At 47.0% G+C, this 15035-nt stretch overlaps 1 protein-coding gene across 1 annotated transcript in view; it reads right to left on the bottom strand.

Annotated features, from left to right (window-relative positions):
- Positions 1–15035, bottom strand: part of LOC130197697 (potassium voltage-gated channel subfamily B member 2-like) — a 37259-nt gene that overhangs the window by 18801 nt on the left and 3423 nt on the right. The window contains exon 2 of the mRNA XM_056420523.1: positions 9936–10698. Coding sequence (XP_056276498.1) covers positions 9936–10511 — 576 coding nt within the window. The 5' untranslated portion in view covers positions 10512–10698. The remainder of the gene's footprint in view (positions 1–9935; positions 10699–15035) is intronic.

The raw sequence follows: 15035 nt of genomic DNA, 5'->3' as shown, positions 1-15035 counted from the left end.
CAACTCATTGTGAGATGTCCCCTCCAGGACTTCCTCATCTTAGTTCTAGTCTATGCAAAGAACTGATTTTATTGCAGGGGCCTTTCTAAGATGAGCAGTGGTGTGTGTGTGTGTGTGTGTGTGTGTGTGTGTGTTCTGACGCGACATTTACTGCCTCATCTGATTGCAACATAGTTTAATAGGGCAAGCAAGTCAGACCGTCACACTAATCCCTTAATTTAACCACATTACATAAACTGCTTATGTGTAGATGAAAATGTAAGCAGAAACCGTGGCGATAATCACCCTTTGTTCAAAGATACGAGCACTAAATGATAGTATGAAGTGAAGCATAACAAGGTCAAGCAGGAAGTGGCCTTCTGACCTCTCAGGGACCTGTTGACCCGGTGTTGAGTTCTCAGTCATATCTATAACTGGATTGAACATGCACATAAGTGGTTTGAATGTCGTTGGAGTCGTTCACTGCCTCTCGCTGGCGTACCGATGCCCTCTGTTGTAGAGCGGCGTTCAGTCGAGCCACTCTGCTCCCAGGCTTCAGTCATACAGCTTGTGGCTCTCGTAATCAATAGAAACCATGTGGCCGAAACTCTTTAAAAAAGCCCTGCAACATCATATGAACAGATGCAGAATGGACGAGATCATAGAGACCATACGTACACAATGCGATTCCCCCACAGCTAACCTCTCTCATTCTCATAGTTATCAACATTTAACAGTTAAAGGCCTTTGTTAGCTAAATTATATCAAGCTCATAAAACTAGCCGTAGCATCGGCTCCTCAGCCCCTCCCCCTCTACTCCATACGCAGTGGAGATCACTAACACCTCCTACGTCACTCCCACCCCACACCCCGAGCTTAACCCCCACCCAGAGACACACACCACCACACTTGTATGCACACAATTAGGCCCGTTAACCCTTACATTTGATTTATTTCCCCAAAATCCATCGAGTTTCACTTTTTTTCCTTCCTTTCTTTACTCTTTTTGTTCGGTTTTCATTATATAGCTGATTATTTTGTGACTCTTATGTCTTTCACCACCATGTTTTGTATTCAATTTAAATAAGAGTAAATAGATCAAACTAGTTGGAGCCTGAAACACGTCTTTCAGACTTCTTTCAACAAGTGTTTTTTTATATTGTCAATTTCTTCAATCAGTTTCTTATTCGGTGGATTTATTTTAAAGTTATACCAGAGAACCGTTGATTCTGATTGGCTGGAGAGGGTTCTGATAACTGGCCAGCTTCTGCCTATGTAGCATTCCCATCATTCAAAATCAATCGGTAAACAGTAAACATAATACAAAGGGGAAATTCTGTATAATAAGCATGATATTCTTTATCTTTCGGTAAGTTTCTGCAGGTCAGAAGGTGGACAGGACAGACTATCTGTCTAACCTGCAAACAGTTAGTCTATTTGTAGCAGCAGCAGTCCTGGTAAAAGCCCCAAAGGAGATTAAGCCATACTCCTAAATCATCCTGTGTGGGTGTGTGTTCCTGTATTTGCGACTTAGTGAGGACCGGTGCTTTTCTTAAACCAATGCAGTGAGGACACTTTTAAAAAGTGAGGACATTTTGTCCGGTCCTCACTTCTTCAAAGATCTGTTTGAGGGTATAACACTTGCTTGTAAGTTCCAGTGTAGAATTAGGTTACGGGAAGGGTTCGGCATTTAGTTGTGGTTATGGTTAGCGTGAGGGGCTCAGCAAGGCATGACGCCAATGTGGGTCCTCACGAGTCACTAGTATAGGTACATGTGTGTGGCGACACTTTTTTCAGGTGACTGTGTAGACAGGCGTGCTGCCATAACTCACTGCTGGTTTCATCCAAACCTCACTTAGAGTTTGAAATCATAAAGTTATAAAGTGTATACTATTGCTTTGACCAGCATTTGACTGACATTACGAACATGTTCAGCCAGAAGCATTACATATGTTTGAGTCACTGTTTGAAAAGGACCTGAAAATAAACAATCCAGTTTGCGTATGTGTGCCTCAACACAAAAGAAGAAGAAAAAATCTGAGCTAAAAATAAGAAGATTACACGGATTATGTAAAGTGTACGGAACTAATCTCTATTATTGGAACATTTGAAACTCATATTATCTAATAAAACTCAAAACTATCACGACGAGTTGCCCATCTGGTCTGTGTGTGTGTGTCTGGCAGCCCCATGTTTTCCAAATGGCCAGGTAATGCTTCTGCTCTAATAGCAGCACTGAGCTGTCCATGTCACCATGAAAGAGGCGCTCCGATTGGTCGAGAGCTGAGTGGTGTCACTGGTTGGTGTCAGAACTCGTGGCTTAAGCAGCTTCCCTCCTGCTGACACCACGGTTCTGACGCAGTCACATGGCCTCTGAAGGCCGCGGCGAACTATCCGTAAACTCACATTATCACGTAGCGCACACATATGGACGCCGTGAACGTGGCATATATCTCTGGTTGTAATATTTAACTCTCAACACTTGGTCACATTTAGTTTGGTGTCTTCCACTGCAGTAAATGTCGAGAAAAAACCCGCCCCATCAGCCTCTGTGTGACATCTCAGTTTTATTGATTTGACGTAAACTTAATGCTCATGTTTATTAAATGTCGTTTGTTTCCAAGCAGAACGAATAGAAATGTAACGTATACAAGCGGAAATGGACAATTCCTTCTTCATGACCGAAATGCAGCCACACAGGTGTCAGATCTCTTCTGACTCTGTAAACTCGCTTCTGCTTTGCACACATAGGAAAATGTCATATTTTAATATTTTATTATAAAGGTCTACTTGTTGATGAAGCCGCCATTAAAGCCCAAAACTAAAGATCATGCAGCTCAGTTAAACGTTGGCATTGACCGTTTCGGAAAAAAACACGGATACTTTTTTATGTTGGTCGCGTTTTGTTTTAGGATACACTGAGCTCCTCTCTCCTCTCCTCTCCTTATGGACGCTTAGGATACACTGATCTCCTCTCCTCTCTCCTTATGGACGTTTAGGATACACTGAGCTCCTCTCTCCTCTCCTCTCTCCTTATGGACGTTTAGGATACACTGAGCTCCTCTCTCCTCTCCTCTCTCCTTATGGATGTTTAGGATACACTGAGCACCTCTCTCCTCTTCTCTCTCCTTATGGACGTTTAGGATACACTGAGCACCTCTCTCCTCTTCTCTCTCTACTTATGGATGAATGTTCATCTCTCCATCACACATTACTAACTCTGCTTCCTCCCCAGAGTCCTTGTGCCTTCACGTCTCATCGGGTCCATTGGACCTGGTGGTTCTGATGCCTCCTGTCATGGCCCTGCTGATTCGTTATTAAAATATATCTGGTATAATGATGAGGATCAGAAGCTGAGAAGGACATCCAAAGGTGGTTGAGGTCAAACCAACTCAAGACCTCGACCCAGGAGGTCAACGCTGACTTCACGCCTGTTGCCTGGTGAAACGTGTTTGTGTCTTTTATTCAGAACCGGATCCTCTGGTCAGCAGATAATAAAGTTATGTGATTAAACCCAGAGCCTCAGCACAACTAGCCCGGACTGCTCTCCGGTCAGTCCTTTACGAGGTATTAATGACCCACCCCCCACACACACACACTCGCTGTTGTTTCCTTCACTCCGGTTCATTTACACTAGTACACAAAGCTGTGTGTACTAGTACACAAAGCTCAGAGAAGTACACCATTTAACAATATAACATCAACTCATGTATACAGAAAGTATAATTCGTCATTCTTTTCTTCAGATACCAAAACTAATTTGGACCTCGTGGGCTCCAAGAGGAACAATGTCTTCAAATAATAGTTAATATCGGACGAAGACTCGGAGGACAAAGACATAGGAGTCTTCCGTTGGAGTCTTCGGGGGTGGCTGAGTATTTCCCCATTTTTTGAATATGTGTGTCTTTTCCATACCTGTGCGTATCTCTACTCGTAGTTACTATAGGACTCGCTCATTCATGTACCGGAACCCCTCCTCTGTTATCCTTCCTACCCGTTCTACTCACACCCAGCACCTGGTCACAGGAGGCCTCTGGAACTGTCAGTCAGCCAACCGCAAGGCCGACTTCATCTCTGGCTTTGCTGTGGAGCAGTCGCTTGACTTCCTGGCTCTCACTGAGACCTGGATCACAGCAGACAACACGTCTACCCGGCTGCTCTCTCCTCTGCCTTCTCCTTTAGCCACACACCCAGACCCTCTGGTCGGGGTGGAGGTACAGGTTTACTCATCTCACCCACATGGTGTTTCTGTCCCTACCCGCTTCCACTCTTTATCCCACTGACTTTTGAGTTTCATGCGGTGACCGTTACTCATCGGTTCAACTTCACATTGTTGTTCTCTACCGTCCCCTGGTTCTTTGGGAGATTTCTTGGACGAGCTAGGCGTCCTCCTATCGAACTTCGGAACACGGCCCCCGCTCATCCTTCTGGGTGACTTTAACATCCAGACAGAGAAGTCATGTGATCTCTTACTCTTACTGTCTTCCTTTAACCTCTCACTCAGTCCCTCCCCTCCTACTCACAAAGCCGGCAACCACCTTGACTACATTTTCACAAGAAACTGCTCTACCTCTAACCTCACTGTGACTCCTCTCCATGTCTCTGACCACTTCTTCATCTCTTACTCTCTCTCGCTCTCTGGTACTGACAACCCACCCATATCTACAGACTCTGCACCTGTACGCCGCAACATTCGCATCCTCTGCCCCTCCTCTCTGGCCTCCTCTGTCCTATCTGCTCTCCCCTCAACTGACTGCTTCTCACTCATGCATCCTAACTCTGCCGCAGACACTCTCCTCTCTTCCCTGTCTTCATCTCTTGATTCTCTTTGTCCTTTTAAGACACGACCGGTTCGGAAATTCTCTCCGGCTCCGTGGTTGTCGGACTCGGTGCGCGCCGAGAGAGCCACCCTGCGAGCGGCGGAAAGAAAATGGCGCAAATCGAATCAAGCGGAAGACTTGCTCTTCTATCAATCTCTCCTCTCCTCCTTCTCTTCCTCTATCTCGGCAGCCAAAAGCTCGTTCTACCTGACCAAAATTCAGTCTTCCTTCTCTAACCCCAAAAAACTCTTCTCTATCTTTTCCAACCTCCTTGATCCCCCTGTCCCCTCCTCCTTCCACCTTTTTGCCGAGCCACTTTGTCGACTACTTTACAAACAAGATAGTCGACATGCGCTCCTCCATTACAAATCCATCTTCTATCACCTCACCAACACTAACTTCTTCATCCCCTCTTTCCTCTTTCACCCCTTGTCTCCCAATCAAGTTCTTAGCTTGGTGACCTCCGCCCGACCGACCACCTCGCCCTTGACCCCGTCCGTCTCCCATTCTCCAGGCTATTGCTCCTGACCTTCTGACCTTCCTCACCCATCTTATTAACAGCTCCCTCTCAACTGGCTGTTTCCCTAACTCTCTGAAGGAGGCGAGTCAACCCTCTCCTGAAGAAACCCACGCTCGACCCGTCTGAAGTCAGCAACTACAGACCGGTCTCTCTTCTTCCTTTTCTCTCCAAAACTCTGGAGCGAGCTATCTTGAGCCAAGTGTCCTCCTATCTCCACAGTAACAGCCTTCTTGACCCTCACCAGTCTGGATTCAAGGCCGGCCACTCGACAGAGACTGCCCTCCTGGCTGTCTCTGAGCAGCTTCACACTGCTAGAGCAGCCTCTCTCTCCTCTGTCCTTATCCTTCTCGACCTTTCTGCAGCATTTGACACCGTGAACCACCAGATCCTGATCTCTTCTCTTCAGGACCTGGGGATCTCAGGCACTGCACTCGCTCTTTTCTCTTCCTACCTTAAAGACCGCACCTACCGGGTAACTTGGAGAGGATCTGTGTCTGATCCTTGTCCTCTCACTACTGGGGTTCCTCAAGGCTCCGTCCTGGGTCCCTCCTCTTCTCTCTGTACACAAATTCTCTCGGCTCTGTCATTCGTTCGCATGGCTTCTCCTACCATAGCTATGCTGATGACACCCAACTGATCTTCTCGTTTCCACCGTCCGAAACACAGGTGGCGGCACGAATCTCTGCCTGTCTGACTGACATCTCTCAGTGGATGTCTGCTCACCACCTGAAGATCAACCCTGACAAGACTGAGCTACTATTCCTTCCAGGAAAGGCTCCCCACCCACGACCTGACTATCACCTTCAACAGCTCTGTGTTGGCCCCTACCCGGACTGCCAGGAAGCTCAGGGTGACACTCGACAGTCAACTCTCCCTGACGGCCAACATCGCTGCGACGACGCGTTCCTGTAGGTACATGCTGCACAACATCAGGAGAATCGTCCTCTTCTTACTCAGAAGGCGGCGCAGGTTCTGATCCAGGCTCTGGTCATTTCACGCCTCGACTACTGCAACTCCCTCCTGGCTGGTCTACCTGCTAAGGCCATCCGACCCCTGCAGCTCATCCAGAATGCAGCAGCTCGACTGGTCTTCAGCCTCCCGAAATTCACCCACACCACTCCGCCTCCGCTCTCTCCACTGGTTACCGGTGGCTGCTCGCATCCGCTTCAAAACACTGGTCCTGGCGTACCGTGCTCTAGACGGATCGGGCCCCGTCTACATTCGGGATATGGTCACACCGTACACCCCTGCACGTTCGCTCCGCTCGGCAACAGCCAATCGACTTGTGACTACTGCACCTCGAGCTAATCACTCGAAATCCAGACTGTTTGCTGTCCTGGCTCCTCAGTGGTGGAACAAGCTCCCCACTGACATCAGGACAGCAGAAAGTCTCTACATCTTCCGTCGGAGACTGAAAACACACCTTTTCCGACTATATCTGGATTAAAACACAGATTAGCACTTCAGTGGCACTTAGATAGCACTTACTTATGGTACTTTTGTAGTTCGACTATGTTGAGGAAATGTTACTTCCTGTATTCTTGTTGTTCTTAGTTTGTACTCTAGGTTGAAATGCACTTATTGTAAGTCGCTTTGGATAAAAGCGTCTGCTAAATGACATGTAATGTAATGTAATGTTAATAATAAAATCTGGAAACTGAACTAGTCGGATGTTGCAGGAAGGTTTATTTGTGTGTCGCAGAAACACGAATATCTGAAGGATTTGAGAGGGCGTTTATGAATTATGAAGAAACAGTTGGTTATCATAAATTACCTGATAACTGTTTACCAATCAAGTTATGGCCAGACCACAACTTGTGATTAGGACATTGTTTCAGATTTAGGCGTCACGTTATCATGTTATTATGTCTCTAAACATCCTTAGAATGAGTTATAATCGGTTTATGACAATATTTAATGTAGTATGGGAATGATAAAACTCTATGATCCTGGACAAATGTATATGAATGGCCTTATAAGTCCTCATAACACGCTGCAGAATGTGTTATGATTAGGTGATACGATGCATATTCAAGACGCTGAGATAATGTGACACTTAAAGAATATGTTGGGATTCTTTCAATCTTATAGTGTCATAAACATGGAGTACAGGTTTACTGTTCAACGCCTTCATGATTACATTCTTCACTTTCAACATCACAGCACATCTCAGCAAAGGAAACTAGAATGGGCACTCGGTAGAGCGCATACCTTCGCATATCACAAGATTGAGCATTGAACTATGAACATTTTGGCATTAGTTGCATGCCAATTGGATAAAAATTGACCGCGCTATGGTAAAAAGAAGATTTTGACCTTTTCATGATCTTGACATTGGCCTTTGACCCGATCGATCCCAAAATCTAATCAAATGGTCCCCGGATAATAACCAATCATCCCACCAAATTTTAATGCGATTCGGTTTAATACTTTTTGAGTTATGCGAGTAACACGCATACAAATAAATAAATAAATACACGCCGATCAAAACATTCCCTTCCGCATTTTCAATGCGAAGGTAATAAAGAGTTTATGGAAAATAGTGCTTTTGAGACAAAACACAACACAGCGCTAATCGATAGCTGATCATTGTTGTGATATTAGTGCCTTATGTGGTAGACGTGGATTTTAATGTAGCATCTCAAACGATGGTCGAATAAAACCCAAATCTTCGAGGAAAGTTAAAGTATATTGTTCCATTTTGTGTGATTTGCAATTGACTCGTAAAAAAAACCCACTCTCAGGACCAAAGGCCCGTCTGATGCAGTGCAGGGCCCGAACGCACAAGAATAATGCAACACTAATCCTCCTCCTCCTCCTCCTCCTCGCAGGTGAAGGAGTATTATGGTCCATCGTGGCTCCCTAATGGCCTCTGATGCTCCTCCTTGGACCTGCGTGAGGCCGCTAATGACAGAGCAAGTCGCCGCAGCCCGCCGCCTGAGAAGAGGACGTCGTCCCCGTGACGTCACCGATTGGTCTGAAGCCTCCAGGTTTGGCCGACTCACAAGAGAGTGACACGGGAGGGTGCAGCGCAGGACACACGGACGAAGAGCTGGCTAAGGATGTTGACGTTAGAAGTGCACTCCCTCCACTGTCCAGCAGGGGAGGAAAACAAGTCTTTGCTTCATGTGTTAAAGCTGCATTCCCTCTCCTGTCCACCAGGGGGCGACTCCTCTGGTTGTATCGAAGTCTATGCTTCATGTGTTAAAGCTGCATTCTCTCTCCTGACCACCAGGGGGCGACTCCTCTGGTTGTATCGAAGTCTATGCTTCATGTGTTAAAGCTGCATTCCCTCTCCTGACCACCAGGGGGCGACTCCTCTGGTTGTATAGAAGGCTATGCTTCATGTGTTAAAGCTGCATTCTCTCTCCTGACCACCAGGGGGCGACTCCTCTGGTTGTATCGAAGTCTATGCTTCATGTGTTAAAGCTGCATTCCCTCTCCTGACCACCAGGGGGCGACTCCTCTGGTTGTATAGAAGGCTATGCTTCATGTGTTAAAGCTGCATTCTCTCTCCTGACCACCAGGGGGCGACTCCTCTGGTTGTATAGAAGTCTATGCTTCGACTGGTCTTCAGCCTCCCGAAATTCACCCACACCACTCCGCTCCTCCGCTCTCTCCACTGGTTACCGGTGGCTGCTCGCATCCGCTTCAAAACACTGGTTCTTGGTACCGTGCTCTAGACGGATCGGGCCCCGTCTACATCCGGGATATGGTCACACCGTACACCCCGGCACGTTCGCTCCGCTCGGCAACAGCCAATCGACTTGTGACTCCTGCACCTCGAGCTAACCGCTCTACATCCAGACTGTTTGCTGTCCTGGCTCCTCAGTGGTGGAACGAGCTCCCCACTGACATCAGGACAGCAGAAAGTCTCTACATCTTCCGTCGGAGACTGAAAACACACCTTTTCCGACTATATCTGGATTAAAACACAGATTAGCACTTCAGTGGCACTTAGATAGCACTTACTTATGGTACTTTTGTAGTTCGACTATGTTGATGAAATGTTACTTCCTGTATTCTTGTTGTTCTTAGTTTGTACTCTAGGTTGAAATGCACTTATTGTAAGTCGCTTTGGATAAAAGCGTCTGCTACATGACATGTAATGTAATGTAATGTAATGTGTTAAAGTTGCATGCTCTCTCCTGACCACCAGGGGACTCCTCTGGTTGTATAGAAGTCTATATCGTGACTCTACTTCTCTCTTGATGTTTTCCCTCAGTAAACATTGTAAACATGTGTTTATGTCTCAGTCTCTAATTTCTAGTCTTCTTCTATACAGCATGATGTCATCATTTAGTACTTTATGATCCATTAGAGTCACACAGGACATAAAGCAGGAGACGCTTTCGGGGCGGGGCTTACTGTGATGGGCAGGTCGCCATCACGACCAGAGCCGTGTACGGCGTCACGACATCACTCATCCACGTTCTGGAAACTTCTGTTCACTGGCGACCCTCGTCTTTCAAACCATTCCATTCTGGAGTGTGTGAGTGTGTGAGTGTGTGCGTGTGAGTGTGAGTGTGAGTGTGTGTGTGTGTGTGTGTGTGTGTGTGTGTGCGTGTGTGTGTGTGTGTGTGTGCGTGTGTGTGTGTGTGTGTGTGTTGGCTCACCTTGGCGGCCACAGACGAGCTGGGCTTCTCCAGCAGGTCCCAGAGCTTCTGCCTCTTGTCGGGGCAGCAGCCGCGCTGCTCCTCCTCGCCGTCCTTCTCCCTCAGCGTGTCCGCCTCCCTCCTCAGCTCCTCGTTCATCTGCTCCTTCTTCTGGTGGTAGCGCGCCTGGCAGCACGACTCCAGGTAGATCTCGTCGATGCCCCAGTAGTCCAGCTCCTGGCCGAAGGACAGGGCGCACATCTCCTCCATCATGTGCAGCTTCCCCGTGCGGTAGAAGTTGAGGATGGAGGAGAAGGCCACCGGGTGGCGGTCGAAGAAGTACTCGTTCTCCGGGAGGCTGTAGTCGTCGCAGATCTCCAGCAGCGACTCGTGGGTGTTGCAGTCCCGCAGGCGTCCCAGGCGGGTCCGGGGCAGCCGGTCCAGTGTTCTCCACAGGACCTCGTGCGTGAGACCCCCGACGTTGAGCCGGACCCGTCTGGAGCGCGCCTTGATGCGGATGATGTCGATGGGCTCGGGGGGGAGCGCGGGGGCCGCGGCGTTGACCTTGGGCCCGGCGAAGTTCCCTCTGTCCGACATGCTTGTGGGGCTGGGTCACCTCGAGCTGGTGGCTGGGGTCTCGTGAGTGTGTGTGTGTGTGTGTGTGTGTGAGTGTCTTTGGAGCTCGTGAGGCTCAACGGGGCGGCGGTGGTCGCTTTGGGGGGACGCTGCCCACCAAGCTCACCTGGCGCTGTTCAGACCGCTAGACTCCTGGTTGGATCCATGGCTGGAAAAACGAGACATCACACGTTAGACGCCGTAGACCAAGGTCATAAAGGTCATGAAGGTCATGAAGGTCATGACTTAAACAACCACAGTGAATTCCTTGTATATGTATATATTCATATATTTATATTTAATTATATATATGTATATATTTATTTATACAGTACATATATTTATATTTATATAAACAGTATATATAAAAACATATATATTTACTGCTATATATATAAATACATATATATATGTATTTATATATACAGTATTTATATATATATATATATTCATATATGTATAAATATATACATTTATCTCTATATATATTTATTTATAAAGTACATATATTTATATATACAGTATATATATTTATATATATATGTATATTAATATATATACTGTATATATATATAAAAATTAATACTTTATATATAAATATAAAATATATTTATGTATAAATATATATATATATATATGTATATAACTGAAATAACCTTGTGTCAGAATCAAGTTCAAAAGCTACGTTATTTTAGTCACAGCATCAAGAATAAAGTGACAGTTCACCCCAAAGTCAGAACTACATGGACCTCTCTGCTCAGTATTCATCAACATGGTTCTGCTGCTGCAGAGCGTTGACGACGTTGCTCTTAGTTTTCCCTCTGAAATAACGAGTCTAGAACGTTGATCAAAGCTTCTCCATGAATATATCTGAGAAGTTCAACAGCAACGTCTGTTTCCAAATGTCACGACCAGATTAATTAAGATAATCATGGGAGAGTTACATGTCGGAACTATGAGCATGTCAGCAACACAGCAACACAGCAACACACAGCAACACACAGCAACACACAGCTACAGAGCAACACAGCAACACACAGCAAGACAGCAACACAGCAACACACAGCTACACACAGCAACACAGCAACACACAGCTACACAGCAACACACAGCAACACAGCAACACACAGCTACACAGCAACACACAGCAAGACAGCAACACACAGCAAGACAGCAACACACAGCAAGACAGCAACACACAGCAACACACAGCAACACAGCAACACACAGCAACACACAGCAACACACAGCAACACAGCAACACAGCAACACACAGCTACACACAGCAACACACAGCTACACAGCAACACACAGCAACACAGCAACACACAACAACACACAGCAAAACAACAACACAGCAACACACAGCAACACACAGCTACACAGCAACACACAGCTACACAGCAACACACAGCAAGACAGCAACACACAGCAAGACAGCAACACACAGCAAGACAGCAACACACAGCAACACACAGCTACACACAGCAACACAGCAACACACAGCTACACACAGCAACACAGCAACACAGCAACACACAGCTACACACAGCAACACAGCACAGCAGCAACAACACACAGCAACAAACAGCAATACAGCAACACACAGCAACACACAGCAACACACAGCTACACAGCAACACACAGCTACACAGCAACACACAGCAAGACAGCAACACACAGCAACACACAGCAACACACAGCAACACACAGCTACACACAGCAACACACAGCAACACAGCAACACACAGCAACACAGCAACACACAGCAACACACAGCAACACACAGCTACACACAGCAACACACAGCAACACACAGCAACAAACAGCAACACAGCAACAAACAGCAACACAGCAACACAGCAACACACAGCAACACAGCAACACACAGCAACACAGCAACACACAGCAACACACAGCAACACACAGCAACACACAGCAACACACAGCAACACAGCAACACACAGCAACACACAGCAACACAGCAACACACAGCAACACAGCAACACACAGCTACACACAGCAACACACAGCAACACACAGCAACACACAGCAACACACAGCAACACAGCAACACACAGCAACACACAGCAACACACAGCAACACAGCAACACACAGCAACACACAGCAACACACAGCAACAAACAGCAACACACAGCAACACACAGCAACACACAGCTACACACAGCAACACAGCAACACACAGCAACACAGCAACAAACAGCAACACACAGCAACACACAGCAACACACAGCAACACAGCTACACACAGCAACACAGCAACACACAGCAACAAACAGCAATACAGCAACACACAGCAACACACAGCAACACACAGCAACACACAGCAACACAGCAACACACAGCAACACACAGCAACACAGCAACACACAGCAACACACAGCAACACAGCAACACACAGCAACACAGCAACACACAGCAACACACAGCAACACACAGCTACACACAGCAACACACAGCAACACACAGCAACACACAGCAACACAGCAACACACAGCAACACACAGCAACACACAGCAACACAGCAACACACAGCAACACACAGCAACACACAGCAACACAGCAACACACAGCAACACACAGCAACACACAGCAACACACAGCAACACACAGCAACACACAGCAACACACAGCAACACACAGCAACACACAGCAACACAGCAACACACAGCAACACACAGCAACACACAGCAACACACAGCAACACACAGCAACACACAGCAACACACAGCAACACACAGCAACACACAGCAACACAGCAACACACAGGAACACACAGCAACACACAGCAACACACAGGAACACACAGCAACACACAGGAACACACAGCAACACACAGCAACACACAGCAACACACAGCAACACAGCAACACACAGCAACACACAGCAACACACAGCAACACACAGCAACACACAGCAACACAGCAACACACAGCAACACAGCTACACACAGCAACACAGCAACACACAGCAACACACAGCAACACAGCAACACACAGCAACACACAGCAACACAGCAACACACAGCAACACACAGCAACACAGCAACACACAGCAACACACAGCAACACACAGCAACACACAGCAACACACAGCAACACAGCAACACACAGCAACACACAGCAACACACAGCAACACACAGCAACACACAGCAACACACAGCTACACACAGCAACACAGCAACACACAGCTACACACAGCAACACATCAACACACAGCTACACACAGCAACACAGCAACACAGCAACACACAGCTACACACAGCAACACAGCAACACACAGCAACACACAGCAACACACAGCAAGACACAGCAACAAACAGCAACACAGCAACACACAGCAACACAGCTACACACAGCAACACAGCAACACACAGCAACAAACAGCAATACAGCAACACACAGCAACACAGCAACACAGCAACACAGTAACACATACACAGCAACAGCAAGACAGCAACACACAGCAACACACAGCAACACAGCAACACACAGCAACACACAGTAACACACAGCAACACACACACAGCAACACACACACAGTAACACACAGCAACACACACACAGCAACACACACACAGTAACACACAGCAACACAGCAACACACAGCTACACAGCAACACAGCAACACACAGCAACACAGCAACACACAGCAACACACAGCTACACACAGCAACACAGCAACACACAGCAACACACAGCTACACACAGCAATACAGGAACACACAGCAACACACAGCAACACAGGAACACACAGCAACACACAGCAACACAGCAACACAGCAACACACAGCAACACACAGCAACACACAGCAACACACAGCAACACACAGCAACACAGCAACACACAGCAACACACAGCAACACACAGCAACACACAGCAACACAGCAACACACAGCAACACAGCAACACACAGCTACACACAGCAACTTTAGTCCAGTATAGGAGGACCTGCTCTCTCTAGGGGTTATACCCGACTAACTTTAGTCCAGTATAGGAGGACCTGCTCTCTAGGGGTTATACCTGACTAACTTTAGTCCAGTATAGGAGGACCTGCTCTCTCTAGGGGTTATACCCGACTAACTTTAGTCCAGTATAGGAGGACCTGCTCTCTCTAGGGGTTATACCCGACTAACTTTAGTCCAGTATAGGAGGACCTGCTCTCTCTCTAGGGGTTATACCTGACTAACTTTAGTCCAGTAAAGGAGGACCTGCTCTCTCTAGGGGTTATATCCGCCTAACTTTAGTCCAATATAGGAGGGCCTGCTCTCTCTAGGGGTTATATCCGCCTAACTTTAGTCCAGTAAAGGAGGACCTGCTCTCTCTAGGGGTTATACCTGACTAACTTTAGTCCAGTAAAGGAGGACCTGCTCTCTCTAGGGGTTATACCCGACTAACTTTAGTCCAGTAAAGGAGGACCTGCTCTCTCTAGGGGTTATATCCGCCTAACTTTAGTCCAATATAGGAGGACCTGCTCTCTCTA

The sequence above is a fragment of the Pseudoliparis swirei genome, chromosome 8 (genome assembly GCF_029220125.1).
Source record: "Pseudoliparis swirei isolate HS2019 ecotype Mariana Trench chromosome 8, NWPU_hadal_v1, whole genome shotgun sequence".
Classification (NCBI taxonomy): domain Eukaryota; kingdom Metazoa; phylum Chordata; class Actinopteri; order Perciformes; family Liparidae; genus Pseudoliparis; species Pseudoliparis swirei.
This window is presented reverse-complemented; position numbering and strand designations above follow the sequence as displayed.